Here is a 15,316-nt window from a genome sequence, read left to right as displayed (position 1 = left end):
TAAAAGAAAGTTAAAAGGGTTTAATCTAAAAGCATAAAAATGTATTTTGGTTTGAACTTGAAGGTACAAAAATGTATTCTTTACTGAACATAAAGGTATAAAAGTATTTTGAAACTTAAAGGAAAAGGTTTAAAAACTAAGGAAACCTGATATTTCATTTTGTACACTTGTATTAACATTTTGAATATTTTTTATATTTTATTTAAAAAAGAGAGAGATACCAGATTTTATTTTGTGAATAAATACCTGTAAAAGGATTATTGCATTTAAAGTATAGTTGTGTGGTGTCCTTATTAATTTGGTTGAGGAAGTTTTGAAATCAAAATTGTGGTAACAATCAAGAGGTAAATTAAAGGGTAATATTACACATTACAGTTCAACAACGAACTCAGGCCCTGTCCCATTGTACTACACAATCAAGATAAATATAACACAGCTACATGGGACCTGGGTTACAAGTGTGTGGAGTCTTTTTTCAGTGTGTTCCTCTTGTAGATGTGATCTGTAGATCTCCTACGAGACAGCCAGAGTCAGCTGACCATCCTGAGTCACCACAGTCCTGTAAACTGCAGCGAGTCCACAGACTGAAACTATTCACATCACAGTTTACAGGACAGTCTGACTCAAGGTGGTGAATAAAGCTGCTAGCATCTACGCTACTTTAAACTTAAAACAAGAGTTTTGTGCACATTATAATTACTCGATTTCCACAAAACTGTGAACATTCTCTACAATTTCTTTAAGAATCAGTCATCTTTTATAACTACAGACTAAACTGTTCAGTAAAATACTGAAAATATAGAAAATTAACTTCATGGATGTAAGTTATGTATGTACATAAATTAGGTTCAGTTGTTAAACATTAAGATCAACAATAGTAACAGACAGTCAGTGAACTTACCTCAGTCTCTCCAGTCTACAGTCTGGACTCTTCAGAAGATCACACAGCTGCTCCACGTCTGAATCCTGCAGCTTGTTGTAGCTCAGATCCAGATGTCTCAGATAGGAGGTGTTGAACTTCAGAGCTGAGACCAGAGAAGCACAGCTGGTCTCTGACAAACTGCAGTCCCTCAATCTGAATAAAGAATTAATGATGTAGATTAAAATCCATTTATAATCCAATCAGATGTGTTCAGGTTTTAATTGTGTAGATCAACATTACTATGTTCTCATCAATGAGCAGAGTGACTTTTGGCACTTTTCCACTACACAGTTCCAGCACGACTCTGCTCGCCTCGCCTCTGTGTTTTTTGCGTTTCCACTAGGGATAGTACCTGGTACCTGGTGCTTTTTTAGTACCTGCTCTGGGGAGGTTCCAAGCGAGCCAAGCCGATACTAAATGTGACGTCAACAGACTGCCGGCCACTGATTGGTCAGAAGAGTTGTCACTGGAAGAGTCATGAGCAGCGTTACAGCTATACGGCTCAATTTTCTTGCTTTGTGTGAGACAGAAAGCCTCATACAGCAGCAAGTACACCACTGCCTCCATGTCCTCCATTGTTTATGTGTTTTGTGTTGTGTATAAAACAAAGTCTCTGCAGTTTCGCGGAGCAGTGCTATGACGACCCCGCCCACGTTGAGTAGGTACTTTTTTGTAATGGAAAACGTCTGTTCTGGAACCGTACCGAGGCGAGTCGACTCGTGCTGGAACTGTGTAGTGGAAAAGCGCCATTTATCATTGTGTTATTGTGGATCATCATAATGTCAACCTTCTACAGACATCATCCAAATGTCACCACAACATTCAGACACATATTCATATCAACACTGAGTCAATCTGTGTGTGTGTGTGTGTGTGTGTGAGAATGTGTGTGTGTGTTCTGAAGGATCAATATCAATGATCAGACATTATTCATTAAAACACATTAAAGAATATAATAAAGAAATATTTCTCCTTCATCAAGTAAACTTGATCAGTTTCAAACAGATATTAGTTGAGAGGATCTTCTGTATACAGATGTGACTCTTTACCAAACAATTATAAACATTCATTAAGTTTAACAACTAACAGTGAACATTTTCTAGAGTTTCTTCAAGAATCATGTGGCACCCTGGACATTTCATGAGTTAAGATGGTTTCCAGAATTGTGTTTATATTAGTTTCTGTTATTAACTTGGCCCCCCTACCATTATTTTTCTGATTATTATTATTTTAATGCTTGTGTAAATAGGAGAACACTCACCTGATTTCAGTTCGTTTGCTTAGTTATACTACTTTCCACCACTAGATGGCGGTAGCAGCCTTGTAATTTGAATGACTGATGCTGTAATCCTTCGTTAAAGACAGTCACATTAGCAGCAGCGTGATTGAAAACTCACAGTAGACTGTCTTTCTGTTTGTTGCAGAATGTCTGAGTAAAAAAAAAATCAGCTTGCACCTGGATCACCAGTGTCTGCATTCAGTGTGTAACAATCAGTCATCTTTTATAATACAGACTAAACTGTTCAGTAAAATACTGAAAATATAGAAACAATTAACTTGATGGATGTAAGTTATGTTCAGTTGTTAAACATTAAGATCAACAATAGTAACTGTATTGGAACTGTTTATTTATTGCTAGAACTTCCAGGCCTCTAGAGGACATAGTTCTTCATTTATGGCTCGTATTGCAGCCTCAGCCAATAGTAAGCTACAGGAAGTGACGTAACAGGAAGTTGGTTTGTTTACCTATGTCGCAATAAGAGTATGGTAGTGTGCTCAGTCTTTATATTACGTTATGAAGTTAGTTATATTTGTTTCTAGCCCTTTGAGTGGAAATATAAGTAAGGGAACATGTTATATATAATTGTTAGAATGTATACTGTTAATGTGTTACTGACCTCATTACTTACCTGATTAGTTCTGTCAGATTCAGTATTTACATCATTTGAATCATACTTACATGTAGATCTACAAATATTAGATTGGTCGTCCTAGCCATGATAAGATAACTTGTACATATGACTATTCTGTATTGTTTATTAATGAATGCTTTTCTGTGTTTTTATATGTCAGTTTCAGTTTCACACTTTCTTGTATTAAATCCTGATCAACTACAACACCTGTCTGTTCCTTGGAGGATATGATGCAAGGGAGAGTTTATCTGGCTGTGAATCTCAATACACGACAAGAGTCACATTAAGATCAACAATAGTAACAGACAGTCAGTGAACTGACCCCAGATCCTCCAGTCTACAGTCTGGACTCTTCAGAAGATCACACAGCTGCTCCACGTCTGAATCCTGCAGCTTGTTGTTACCCAGATCCAGCATTCTCCATCGGGAAGGGTTGAACTTCAGAGCTGAGACCAGAGAAGCACAGCTGGTCTCTGACAAACTGCAGCCATACAATCTGAATAAAAAATAAATGATGTAGATTAAAATCCATTTATAATCCAATCAGATGTGTTCAGGTTTTAAATGTGAAGTTCAACATTACTTTGTCATAAATATTCAATATAAATATAAATGTTAAATCTAAATATTAAACAAATATATTTATGTCTAAATATAAATGTTAAATGTAAATATTTAATATAAATATAAATCAAAATATTAAAATAAATCAAAATTTAAATGTTAAATTTAAATATACATGTTAAATATTAATGTTAAATATAAATATAAGGATTTTCAACAACTCAATTTTAGAATAATAAAAACAAGCATATCTAATGCAGTAGTTCAAACATTCAGAATGTTGTGTAACTGAAGATTCATATTATATATTTGAAATTAAGTGATTTTAGTGGGGTTTTCAAGATTAATAGGCACTGGCCTTAAAAATATCTCATTTAAATAAAAGATCATCATTTACAAAAAAAATGCAAATACTTTGTTTCCAAACAAAACTTTTAAAAAAAGATGTGAAGCGTGTTAAGTAAATTAATTTATTAGCCTGTTTTGACAATGTAAGGAATAGAAAGTCCAGATAGTTGTGTTTAAATATAGGGAGTTAAAGTCAAAAGTCATCAAATACTTGGTTTTTCCCTCCTCTGCTCATTTTTGGCAAATGATACAGTTTGAAAACGAGGCACGGCTGCAATCTGATGACGCACTGGAGTCGTCGGAGGACGTTTATAAAACACTACATTTCTATTTGTGTAAAGCTGGTCACATCTGTACACATACAATCTAGCGGCAGCGCTGTTGTTCTGTCCAGTAAAAACATGAAGCTTCAATTTACATTCAGACCAACACATGTGGCAGCTACACCTGTTACATTTAATCTGTGAGACCAAAATGAATCATATCAAAATCATTCATTTTAACATTTAGATTTAATATTTACATTTAGATTTATATTTAATATTTAGATTTATATTTAATATTTAGATTTAACAATTAGATTTATATTTAACATTTATATTTATATTCATATTTAACATCTATATTATATTTAATATTTATATTTAACATTTATATTTAATTTTTAGATTTAGATTTAATATTTACAATTAGATTTATATTTAATATTTAAATGTATATTTTATATTTATATTTAATATTTTGATTTAACAATTAGATTTATATTTAACATTTATATTTAATTTTTAGATTTAATATTTATATTAAACATTTATATTAATATTTATATTTAACATTTATATTTCATATTTATATTATATATATATATATATATATATATACAGCGACAGGTGAAGACTGCACGAGCGAAGTAGGCAGGGAGAGACATGAAGGCACCTGATTGGTTTTTGCTTTTCGGTGTGAAGAGCATGGATTGGTCGGAGTTTTATCAGTCCTGTGGCGGCCACAGAGGTCTGATTCTTTCCGTTCCTTTTTCTAAAGTCATAATGTATTGATACCTCTGATAATAGAAGGACCATTTCACCCAGTTTAACAAAAAGTGCTTCTGAACAACATAACATACCCTACCTTTAAAAATGTATATTTAGATTTAATATTTAGATTTAATATTTATATTTAACATTTAGATTTAATATTTATATTTAACATTTAGATTTAACATTTACATTTAATATTTATATTTAAAATTTAGATTTAGATTTAATATTTATATTAAACATTTAGATTTAATATTTATATTTAACATTTAGATTTAATATTTATATTTAACATTTACATTTAATATTTATATTAAATATTTAGATGTATACTTAACATTTACATTTAGATTTAATATTTATATTTAACATTTACATTTAGATATAACATTTTGTAGTAAAGATTCACTCCTTTCTTTTATTTATTCCACTTCCTTTCCCTCACTTCACTTCCTGTGTTCTCCTTTCCTTCTCACTGATTGGTTGGTTGGTTCAACCCTGATTATGTTGATTCACCTGTGCACTGAAGCTTTATTTAAAGACAGCCTTCCTTTCCACTCACTCTTTCACCTTCACACGCAGCGGCACATCTGGTAAGAGGTTGCATTTAGTCCACATGTTGTTCTATGTACATTTAGTTTAATTGAAACCTAATTTACCCTTCAAAGACATAAGGATGATTTGATTTGTGTTCATTTAATCTCGTATCTTTTCTTTCAGATATTGAGACCCGTGTGACTTTTCATTCACTGCCACAATCTACATTATTGTAATAAACTTCTTGAGTGAAGACAAGTTTCATGGTCTTGTTTCCATGGATCCTGACCGATGATAGCATACCTCCTACATTACACATTTACATTTACATTTAATATTTAGTTTATATTTAAAATTTAGATTTAACATTTATATTAATATTTAACTTTTATTTTTATTTTTACGTAAACACATTTTTAACATTTATATATAACATGATGTTTTACAAGAATTTCTGTCTTAAATGAAAGAAAAATGGGCTAAATATTAAAATATCAGCTATAAAACTGTAAGTGAAATGTTAGAACCGGCACCATATTTAATACAGTGTGTAGCTGTAACTCTTCATCACAGCTGTCACTGTGTGTAAATAGACTACTGCACCCGAGTCACACTTCAACATCAGTTTGGTCTGTAAATACTGAAACATCACAGCAACTAGTGTCTGAAATACTTCTGATCAACAATCATTTCTCTGTAACATTCAGCATTAACGGCTCTATTTTCATTAGCTGCAGACACAGCTGGAGCGCAGCGCGTGCTTGACACAGCTGTTTATAGGATGTTATAGTTCATAGTGTGGACGCTCACATCATTATCTTTATAGTTATAGTTATAGTTATCATTCTTAGTGTAGACGGCCCTTTACAGACCTATGATCATATCCAGATCAACCTCTCTCTGTATTTTACTGCTGTATAGGACACACTGGTGTATAAGACCAGCTCACCTTTAAATGACAGAATATTGCGTTAAAGGTGCGTCTTATACACCGGCTTTTATTTATATAGCACTTTTTATACAATAAAATGTAGCATTAAGTGCTTTACACAATAAAAGCAAGAAAAACAAAGCAGAAGTAAAACCAAAAGACACACACACACACACACACACACACACACACACACACACACCTGAAGGAAGGTAACTGAAGGTAAATGAAGCGTTATATTACTGTCAGCACTTTGCAGAGAGGAAACACCAGAGACTGGATAAAACCTCATAAATAAAAGGAGCTAAACATAAATAATTAAATTAATAAATAAAATACAAAGTTCAATAATAATAATAATAATTTAAAGAACATGACTTAATAAAAATAAATTCCAACCAGAATTAAAAGTTAGCATTAATACGAGGACATAATAACTACAACTGAAATTATACAATAAATAGGATAAATAAACTAAAAGACTAAATGATTAAAATAGATAAATAAAAGGACAGAATATAATAAAACCTATAAATAAAATATAATCCAAAGCCAGGCTAAAAGTCTTAAGTTTGCTTTTAAAAATGTCCACACTAGCAGCTGCTCTCAGGTCTTCAGGAAGGCCGTTCCACAGACGTGGAGCAATAATTAAAAGCTGATCATGTGTTTTACTTCTAATTTAATGAATCAAAGACCTCTATCTGAAGACCTGAGAGTTCTGGATGGCTCATAAGTTAAAAGCAAATCTGATAGATAAGAAGGACTAAGACCATTAAGAGCTTTAAAAACCAATAAAAGAATCTTAAAATGGATCCTGAAGCACACAGGTAACCAGTGCAGAGACTTTAAAATCGCTGTAACGTGAGCTCTCTTTCTGGTCTTCATCAGCACACGTGCAGCTGAGTTCTGGAGTAGTTGTAATGGTGCAATATTCTTTTTATGAAGACCAGAAAGAAGAGCAATGCAATAATCTACTAACTCGGTGCACTGAGGCTTGTGTCTTTAAAATGTGTAAAAATATAATACGCGCTGTTTATTTAGTAGTTTACCATAATGAATGTAATATTAGTAGTTTACCAGTAGTTTACCGTAATGAATGTAATATTAGTAGTTTACCAGTAGTTTACCGTAATGAATGTAATATTAGTAGTTTACCGTAATGAATGTAATATTAGTAGTTTACCGTAATGAATGTAATATTAGTAGTTTACCGTAATGAATGTAATATTAGTAGTTTACCGTAATGAATGTAATATCAGTAGTTTACCGTAATGAATGTAATATCAGTAGTTTACCGTAATGAATGTAATATTAGTAGTTTACCGTAATGAATGTAATATCAGTAGTTTACCATAATGAATGTAATATTAGTAGTTTACCATAATGAATGTAATATCAGTAGTTTACCGTAATGAATGTAATATTAGTAGTTTACCGTAATGAATGTAATATTAGTAGTTACCATAATGAATGTACTATTAGTAGTTTACCATAATGAATGTAATATTAGTAGTTTACCATAATGAATGTAATATTAGTAGTTTACCATAATGAATGTAATATTAGTAGTTTACCATAATGAATGTAATATGAGGCGTTTTAACCCCAGTGTGCAAAATACAGGGAGGAGAAAATGCAAATATGTTATTTAGCACACGCATTGTGATTTACCAAACCTGAAGGTAATGTTGCTGACGGTAACTGTGTCTATAAATAATAAGTTTGAAGGGCAGGTATTAACCTGCTGTTACCATGGAGACGAGGAGATGGAGACACAATACACAGAGAACTGACTTTTTCCACCCGTGTTAATATTTGTGGAGTGGAATATTTTTGGTTTTATTAACATCATTAACTTTGTCACTAATACTCTCCCATATGTGGGTTTTTCTGGTAATATTATTTGTTGTTATAACTCAATATATTAGTTAACCTCTTCCACTAGAACCTGATCACATTTCATTTTGCAGCTTGCAGCTTTCTGCTCGTCCAAACTCTCCATTAAGACACAAAACCCTCATTTAAATACTGCTGTCTGCACCTGTTGTCATTTGCAGTTATTCTTAGTAGATCACCTGCAAAACACACTTTAACCAAACTGTTGCACTGCACACGCAATTTAGTACCTTTATTTGGGATGTTAGTAAATCAGGCCCTTAGTGTCTTTCTTAATGTGAATCTACTCTAAAGACAATCTCACTGTTTCACTGTTAAAACAGTTTGATGCTGATGTTTTCCACATTGTAATTTATTTTTCTTTGTTATATTTTTCATTTTGAGTTTGATTTGTTTGGAATAGTATTTGTTTTGGATAGTTTTTAAAATCTAACTTACAACATTTAATATAAATACATTGTAAATACACTTGTAATAGTGTCTGCTGTTTTACATTCATATTTTTATAAATGTTTATACTGAACTTAATGTTAAATAATGGTGATATGGAAATTATTAAATCTAGCATAATGACACTGGATAATATGTGATATGTGCACACAGACCAATCAGAGGTGAAAATGTTAAATTATAATTGAGCCAAATGATCTGACTCACTCAATAGAGCCGTAACTCCATCACTACAGCAGAGTGACTTTATCATTGTGTTATTGTGGATCATCATAATGTCACCACAACATTCAGACATATATTTATGTCAATCTGTGTGTGTGTGTGTGTGTGTGTGTGTGTGTGTGTGTGTGTGTGTGTGTGTGTGTGTGTGTTCTCAGGGATCAATATCAATGATCAGACATTATTCATTAAAACACATTAAAGAATCTAATAAAGATATTTCAGATATTAGTTGAGAGGATCTTCTGTATACAGATGTGACTCTTTACCAAAAATGATAAACAGTTTCAGTTTCTTTAAGAATCAGTCATCTTTTATAACTACAGACTAAACTGTTCAGTAAAATACTGAAAATATAGTAAACTAACTTCATGGATGTAAGTTATGTATGTACATACATTAGGTTCAGTTGTTAAACATTAAGATCAACAATAGTAACAGACAGTCAGTGAACTTACAGCAGAGACACCAGTCTACAGTCTGAACTCTTCAGAAGATCACACAGCTGCTCCACGTCTGAATCCTGCAGCTTGTTGTTACTCAGATCCAGCACTCTCAGATAGGAGGAGTTGGACTTCAGAGCTGAGACCAGAGAAGCACAGCTGGTCTCTGACAAACTGCAGTCATCCAATCTGAATAAAGAATAAATGATGTAGATTAAAATCCATTTATAATCCAATCAGATGTGTTCAGGTTTTAAATGTGTAGTTAAACATTACTATGTCCTCATCAATGACTCTGCCTGTGTGTGTGTGTGTGTGTGTGTGTGTGTGTGTGTGTGTGTGTGTGTGTGTGTGTGTTCTGAAGGATCAATATCAATGATCAGACATTATTCATTAAAACACATTAAAGAATATAATAAAGAAATATTTCTCCATCAAGTCTTGCTGAAAGAAATGTGTACATGATGTTTTTACGGCTCACAAACATAAAAATGTTACCCTGAACAGTATATCATATATGTTTCAGCCACCCCCCATGACATGACATATTTCGCACACTGTTTATAACTTCAGACTAAACCCTACAGTACAAAAACTAAATATGGACGAAAGAAAACTAACTTCATGGATGTAAGTTATGTATGTACATAAATTAGGTTCAGTTGTTAAACATTAAGATCAACAATAGTAACAGACAGTCAGTGAACTTACCTCAGAGTCTCCAGTCTACAGTCTGGACTCTTCAGAAGATCACACAGCTGCTCCACGTCTGAATCCTGCAGCTTGTTTCTACTCAGATCCAGCAGTCTCTGATTGGAGGGGTTGGACTTCAGAGCTGAGACCAGAGAAGCACAGCTGGTCTCTGATGAACTGCAGTCCTCCAATCTGAATAAAGAATAAATGATGTAGATTAAAATCCATTTATAATCCAATCAGATGTGTTCAGGTTTTAAATGTGATTATCTGACATGAATCCCAGTTATCTCTGATCAAAGTTTGTACCCAGTGTAAAAAATAGTAATAACTATGAATACACATGTTTTAGTATAGTGTGTGTGTGTGTGTGTGTGTGTGTGTGTGTGTGTGTGTGTGTGTGTGTGTGTTCTGAAGGATCAATATCAATGATCAGACATTATTCATTAAAACACATTAAAAAATATAATAAAGAAATATTTCTCCTTCATCAAGTAAACTTGATCAGTTTCAAACAGATATTAGTTGAGAGGATCTTCTGTATACAGATGTGACTCTTTACCAAAAATGATAAACATTCATTTACTTTAACAACTAACAGTGAACATTTTCTACAGTTTCTTTAAGAATCAGTCATCTTTTATAACCAGGGTGTGAAGTACAGGGGAGCCAGGTGGAGCTTGTCTCTCCTTAATAAGACATGAGCTCCCATGAAAACATGAATTGTGAAGTTTTTGGGGGGTTTCTAAAATACTGACAATGTGCTATTTTTGCTGCAAATTTCTATTTTTCTGCATTCTTGTTATCATAGATCACGTGTATAAAATTAATCCGTTATGGGTGTATTATTCATGCTAGAGGGTTATTCATCACTAATTCACTTTAATAAAGATACTGGCTGCATGATATTCTTCCATCACCATGGAAGTGTGGCGGTGCTGTATCATAAACTTCACCCAGTTTAACTGAAAGATCAGAAACATTCTTGGTCACTCAGTCTGTGCAACGAATCAACATTATTCATATCTCTGTTATGTGGTAGTCAGCATACAGTGATGCCAAAAAACAAAACAAACACAGGACAAGCCGACAGAAGAAGCTGGAGATGCAGGTAACAGCTCAACAGCTCCACCTCTCTGTGTCTATGCTGATAAACTGTAGAATATAGTACATCACTCTGCAGAGTATACTGTGCCCTGCTTGGCTGTAGTTTATCATACAGTGATGTTTGGTTTTATGTGTTTATTAACCCTTACATACTGTTCATATTCTGACTCATAATTAGTCTCTACACCAATTCACATTCATAAATTCACAGTCAGTCATTAATACATGTTTGATTAATCCTTCTGTTTTATTAATCTTATGGAAAAACTCAATATTTTATGGTCCAGGAGAATATTTCATAGAATATTATGAATACAACTTTGAATGCTGATTTTTGAATTTGTTAAACACAAACTTGCATATTTGCATATATAAAAATCAGCTGCACACATTTTTCTTTTCCATTTTTATATATTGTGGGTCACATTAGGAAAAGTCTGCCTGAAAGGAATGTGTACATGATGTTTTTACGGCTCACAAAACACACATCACATTTAAACATTTGACCCTGAACAGTATGTGAGGGTTAATTGATATCATATATGTGATGTCAGTACTGTTTCAGTCCCCCAACGAAAAATGTGAGCCCCCATGACATGACATAGTTCGCACACTGTTTCTAACTACAGACTAAACCCTACAGTACAAAAACTAAATAAGAAAATTAACTTCATGGATGTAAGTTATGTATGTACATAAATTAGGTTCAGTTGTTAAACATTAAGATCAACAATAGTAACAGACAGTCAGTGAACTTACATCAGAGTCTCCAGTCTACAGTCTTGACTCTCCTTAAGATCAGACAGCTGCTCCACGTCTGAATCCTGCAGCTTGTTGTTACTCAGATCCAGCTCTCTCAGATGGGAGGGGTTGGACTTCAGAGCTGAGGCCAGAGAACCACAGTCGTCCTTTGTCAAACTGCAGCCACACAATCTGAATAAAGAATAAAATATGTAGATTAAAATCCATTTATAATCCAATCAGATGTGTTCAGGTTTTAAATGTGCAGATCAACATCATTATGTCTGAATCTATTAAATCAGCTCTTCTTCCTGTATTTGGTAGTGTAGTAGGTGTGTGTAGTTAAAACATGTAATTGGTGGCAGTAATCATTCCTCCTGTCCATACTGACAGTGAAGTGGTCTCTTCCTAACACATCTACACTGTAGGAAATGACTTCATTCAGCTGAAGCTAATATGAGGCTTTGACAGTCTGGTAGACTCACACTTGATTTGTCTGACTCAAATATTTAGAACAAAATTCCCTCTTTGAGTTTGGATCCCTCCACTGCAGCTCAGCAAGGAAACACTGAAGAAACACAAACATACTTACTTGATATGTGGAACTCAGACTGCTGAAGCCTCATATTAGTTTAACCCTCGCTAAGGACATTTTTGGCTTTTCATTTTGTGTTTATGCTCATGGCATCAAATTTTTTAAGGATATGCTTTTTAAATTTTTTAAAATGTATTTTTAATTTCAATCAATAACTTATAATAGGCAGATACCCGATACGATCCAATACCATTGTTGAATTAATAAACTGTATAACTCGCCATGTGGAAAAGACTGAAGGCAGGGGGCTTGATTTAGACTTTATCTTCTAACTTTGTAAACAAAATGTAACAAATTAACACATAGATATAAATGTGCTGAATTGTTATTTGTTATTAAAATAATATGTTTATAATTATTAAAATAATAAATCCTTCTAAATCCTAGCCTCTGGTAGCTTGGTAGATTACACTTATAGTAACATAAAGAGTTTAGTTGTCACCTTCAGTTTTCACGTGGTTCACTGTCTCTGTGTGAGCAGCACACACTGAGGGCTCAGCTCCACTCGAGGTGAAACATAAGGCTTTTTAATACAGAGATCATCATCATAGCCATAAAGATTTCTCATTAAGACTTTGCTTTTTAAACTGAACCAACCAAAGCAGCATAAAACATGTTATTGATCTGATTCACCGGCTTTCTTACTGCCTATATCAGGGCTGATATCCGTTCATCAATATTGGATCGGTGCATCTCTAATTGAAACCCATTATAACTACATTTTTTAGTTAAAAAAAAAATGACTCTTTCATACATTCCTGTGTTCTGGGCTGACATTTTAAAGTCAGGGCTTCAACATTTTAGTTTCTTAGTTTTAGTTTAACATCATTTATCTGTATTTAGCTCTATGGGAGAAAACAATGCAGTGTTCCCCAGTGCTGCTCGTCCTGTTTTATGAAGCACAGCAGAAATGACCTGGATGTGTTGGTGTGGGTGTCAGAGTGTTGTATGAATGAGTGTATTGAAAAAATAATGTGAGTGTGCGTACGTAAATGTGTGTATGCAGATGCAAATAGAGAATTTGTATGGTCTTACAGGTCTGCATTTATAACATTATGTCTAAATCTCTCTCTCTTACCTACTTTCACACATGCACCCACATACAGACACATACATGCACACAGGTCGTCAAACTCAGTAGAATATAATATATAACACTTGTGCTGCACATTTACTGTATACGTTTTTGAGCTTTGAAGGTGTGTGTGTGAGTTTGTGTTAGTGTGTGTGTGTGTGTGTGTGTGTGTGTGTGTGTGTGTGTGTGTGAGAGAGATAAAGACAAAAAGAGAGATTTAGACATAATGCTATAAATGGAGACCTGCAAGTCAATATAAATTCTCTATTTGTATCTGCACATACACACATTCAAGTACACATACTCACTCACACACACACACACACACACACACATATTTATTTTTCAATACACACATACACACCACACTCTGACACCCATACCAACACATCCAGGTCATTTTAGATGCAACCACATTTTTCCTTGGTCTGCTGTGCTTCATAAAACAGGATGAGCAGGACTGGGGAACTCCCCCAAAGGTAAAATACAGTTAAATTATGTCATCTGGTGAAAAACAAAACAAAATACAATTTAGTTTAAATGTAGTTATAATGGGTTTCAATGGGGACATTTTTGTCCCTAAAGACAGATTATTTTTTAATCTGACATTGCACAAAAAATAACAATGCATCAGAATTAATGTTGTTGCTAATCATTGACATGTCCCAGACTGTGATAATCCCCCCCAAAAAAATAATTCACTTTGCATTTAGTATATAGAAAATAAGTCATTTTTTGTGGGGTTTAAAGGGTTAAAGAAGAAATCCTGAAAATTAACATTTGATATTTATTATCAGGACTGATGTTGGTTAAAAAAATAATCCATTGAAAGTAGGAAATAATATTAATTTATAATGGTGCGCAGGTGGTGGAGTGGTTAAGAGTGCATGCCATGTGAGGACCCCGGTTCGAGTCCCGGCCGGCGGACCTTTCTGCATGTCACACCCCCCTTTCTCTCCCGTAATTTCCTGTCTCTCTACTTTCAAATATTAATTGAAAGGAGAAAAATAATATTTTCATGGCAGCCCTTTAACGCTGACATTTTTGTCCCTAAGGAACTCTGAGGAACACTTTTTAAGTGAGGCATCAGGGTTAAACTGTGGAAGTCATTTTTACACAGAACAAGACTGTGGATTTTAAATTCCTGAAACATTTTTATTCTACAGATTTGAGCTAAAAGCAAATCCTGAAAATGTATGAACCAAACATCTGAAACTTCAGTGAAGGATTTTAATTGAATATATAGAAACAAATCTACCAAATCTACAGTGAACTGACCTCAGAGTCTCCAGTTTACAGTTTGGACTCTCCAGTCCAGCACACAGAAGCTTCATCATTAAATCATTCAGGATGTTGTAGCTCAGGTCCAGATCTCTCAGATGGGAGGGGTTGGCCTTCAGAGCTGAGGCCACAACTTCACAGTGAGTATTTGATAGATAACAGCGAGGAAGTCTGTAATGACACATATATTACAACATATGTTATCATGAAGGATGACACTTTATATTTACTTCATGCATTTGATGACGAAACAGTTTGAAGTTGAATAAATTCCTTTAATGAAAAGCAACAGTTGAGAGATAAACAGGAAACAAAAAGAGAGACAGAGAATAACATGCAGCCAAGGTCCACTGCTGGAAATGAACCACTGACATTGTAGTTATAAGATATGTGTCTTAACCAAAATAATAACTTTATTTCACTGATAACTTTAAAATACTGATATATGTTGTGATAAAATGCTGCTGTAATAAAACCTCAACCACAACCTTTGAAGTTGAATTCTGTGTTATATATATAGCAACAAATCACAACAAAAGTTACCTCAATTCACTTTTCACA

General features: G+C 33.7%; 1 protein-coding gene across 7 annotated transcripts in view; it reads right to left on the bottom strand.

Annotated features, from left to right (window-relative positions):
• Nucleotides 1–15,316, bottom strand: part of LOC133999049 (NACHT, LRR and PYD domains-containing protein 3-like) — a 36,154-nt gene that overhangs the window by 6,385 nt on the left and 14,453 nt on the right. For 4 of the 7 annotated variants that reach the window (XM_062438168.1, XM_062438169.1, XM_062438167.1 and 1 more), the window contains 6 exons: nucleotides 14,753–14,926; nucleotides 11,823–11,996; nucleotides 9,975–10,148; nucleotides 9,279–9,452; nucleotides 3,158–3,331; nucleotides 902–1,075 (listed from right to left, as the gene is read on the bottom strand). In XM_062438168.1, coding sequence (XP_062294152.1) covers nucleotides 902–1,075; nucleotides 3,158–3,331; nucleotides 9,279–9,452; nucleotides 9,975–10,148; nucleotides 11,823–11,996; nucleotides 14,753–14,926 — 1,044 coding nt within the window. The remainder of the gene's footprint in view (nucleotides 1–901; nucleotides 1,076–3,157; nucleotides 3,332–9,278; nucleotides 9,453–9,974; nucleotides 10,149–11,822; nucleotides 11,997–14,752; nucleotides 14,927–15,316) is intronic. The other 3 variants (XM_062438171.1, XM_062438172.1, XM_062438173.1) reach the window with 3 other exon arrangements.

Source organism: Scomber scombrus, chromosome 18, assembly GCF_963691925.1.
Source record: "Scomber scombrus chromosome 18, fScoSco1.1, whole genome shotgun sequence".
Classification (NCBI taxonomy): domain Eukaryota; kingdom Metazoa; phylum Chordata; class Actinopteri; order Scombriformes; family Scombridae; genus Scomber; species Scomber scombrus.
The sequence above is the reverse complement of the archived record's forward strand: the minus strand, read 5'-3'. Positions and strand labels throughout refer to the sequence as shown.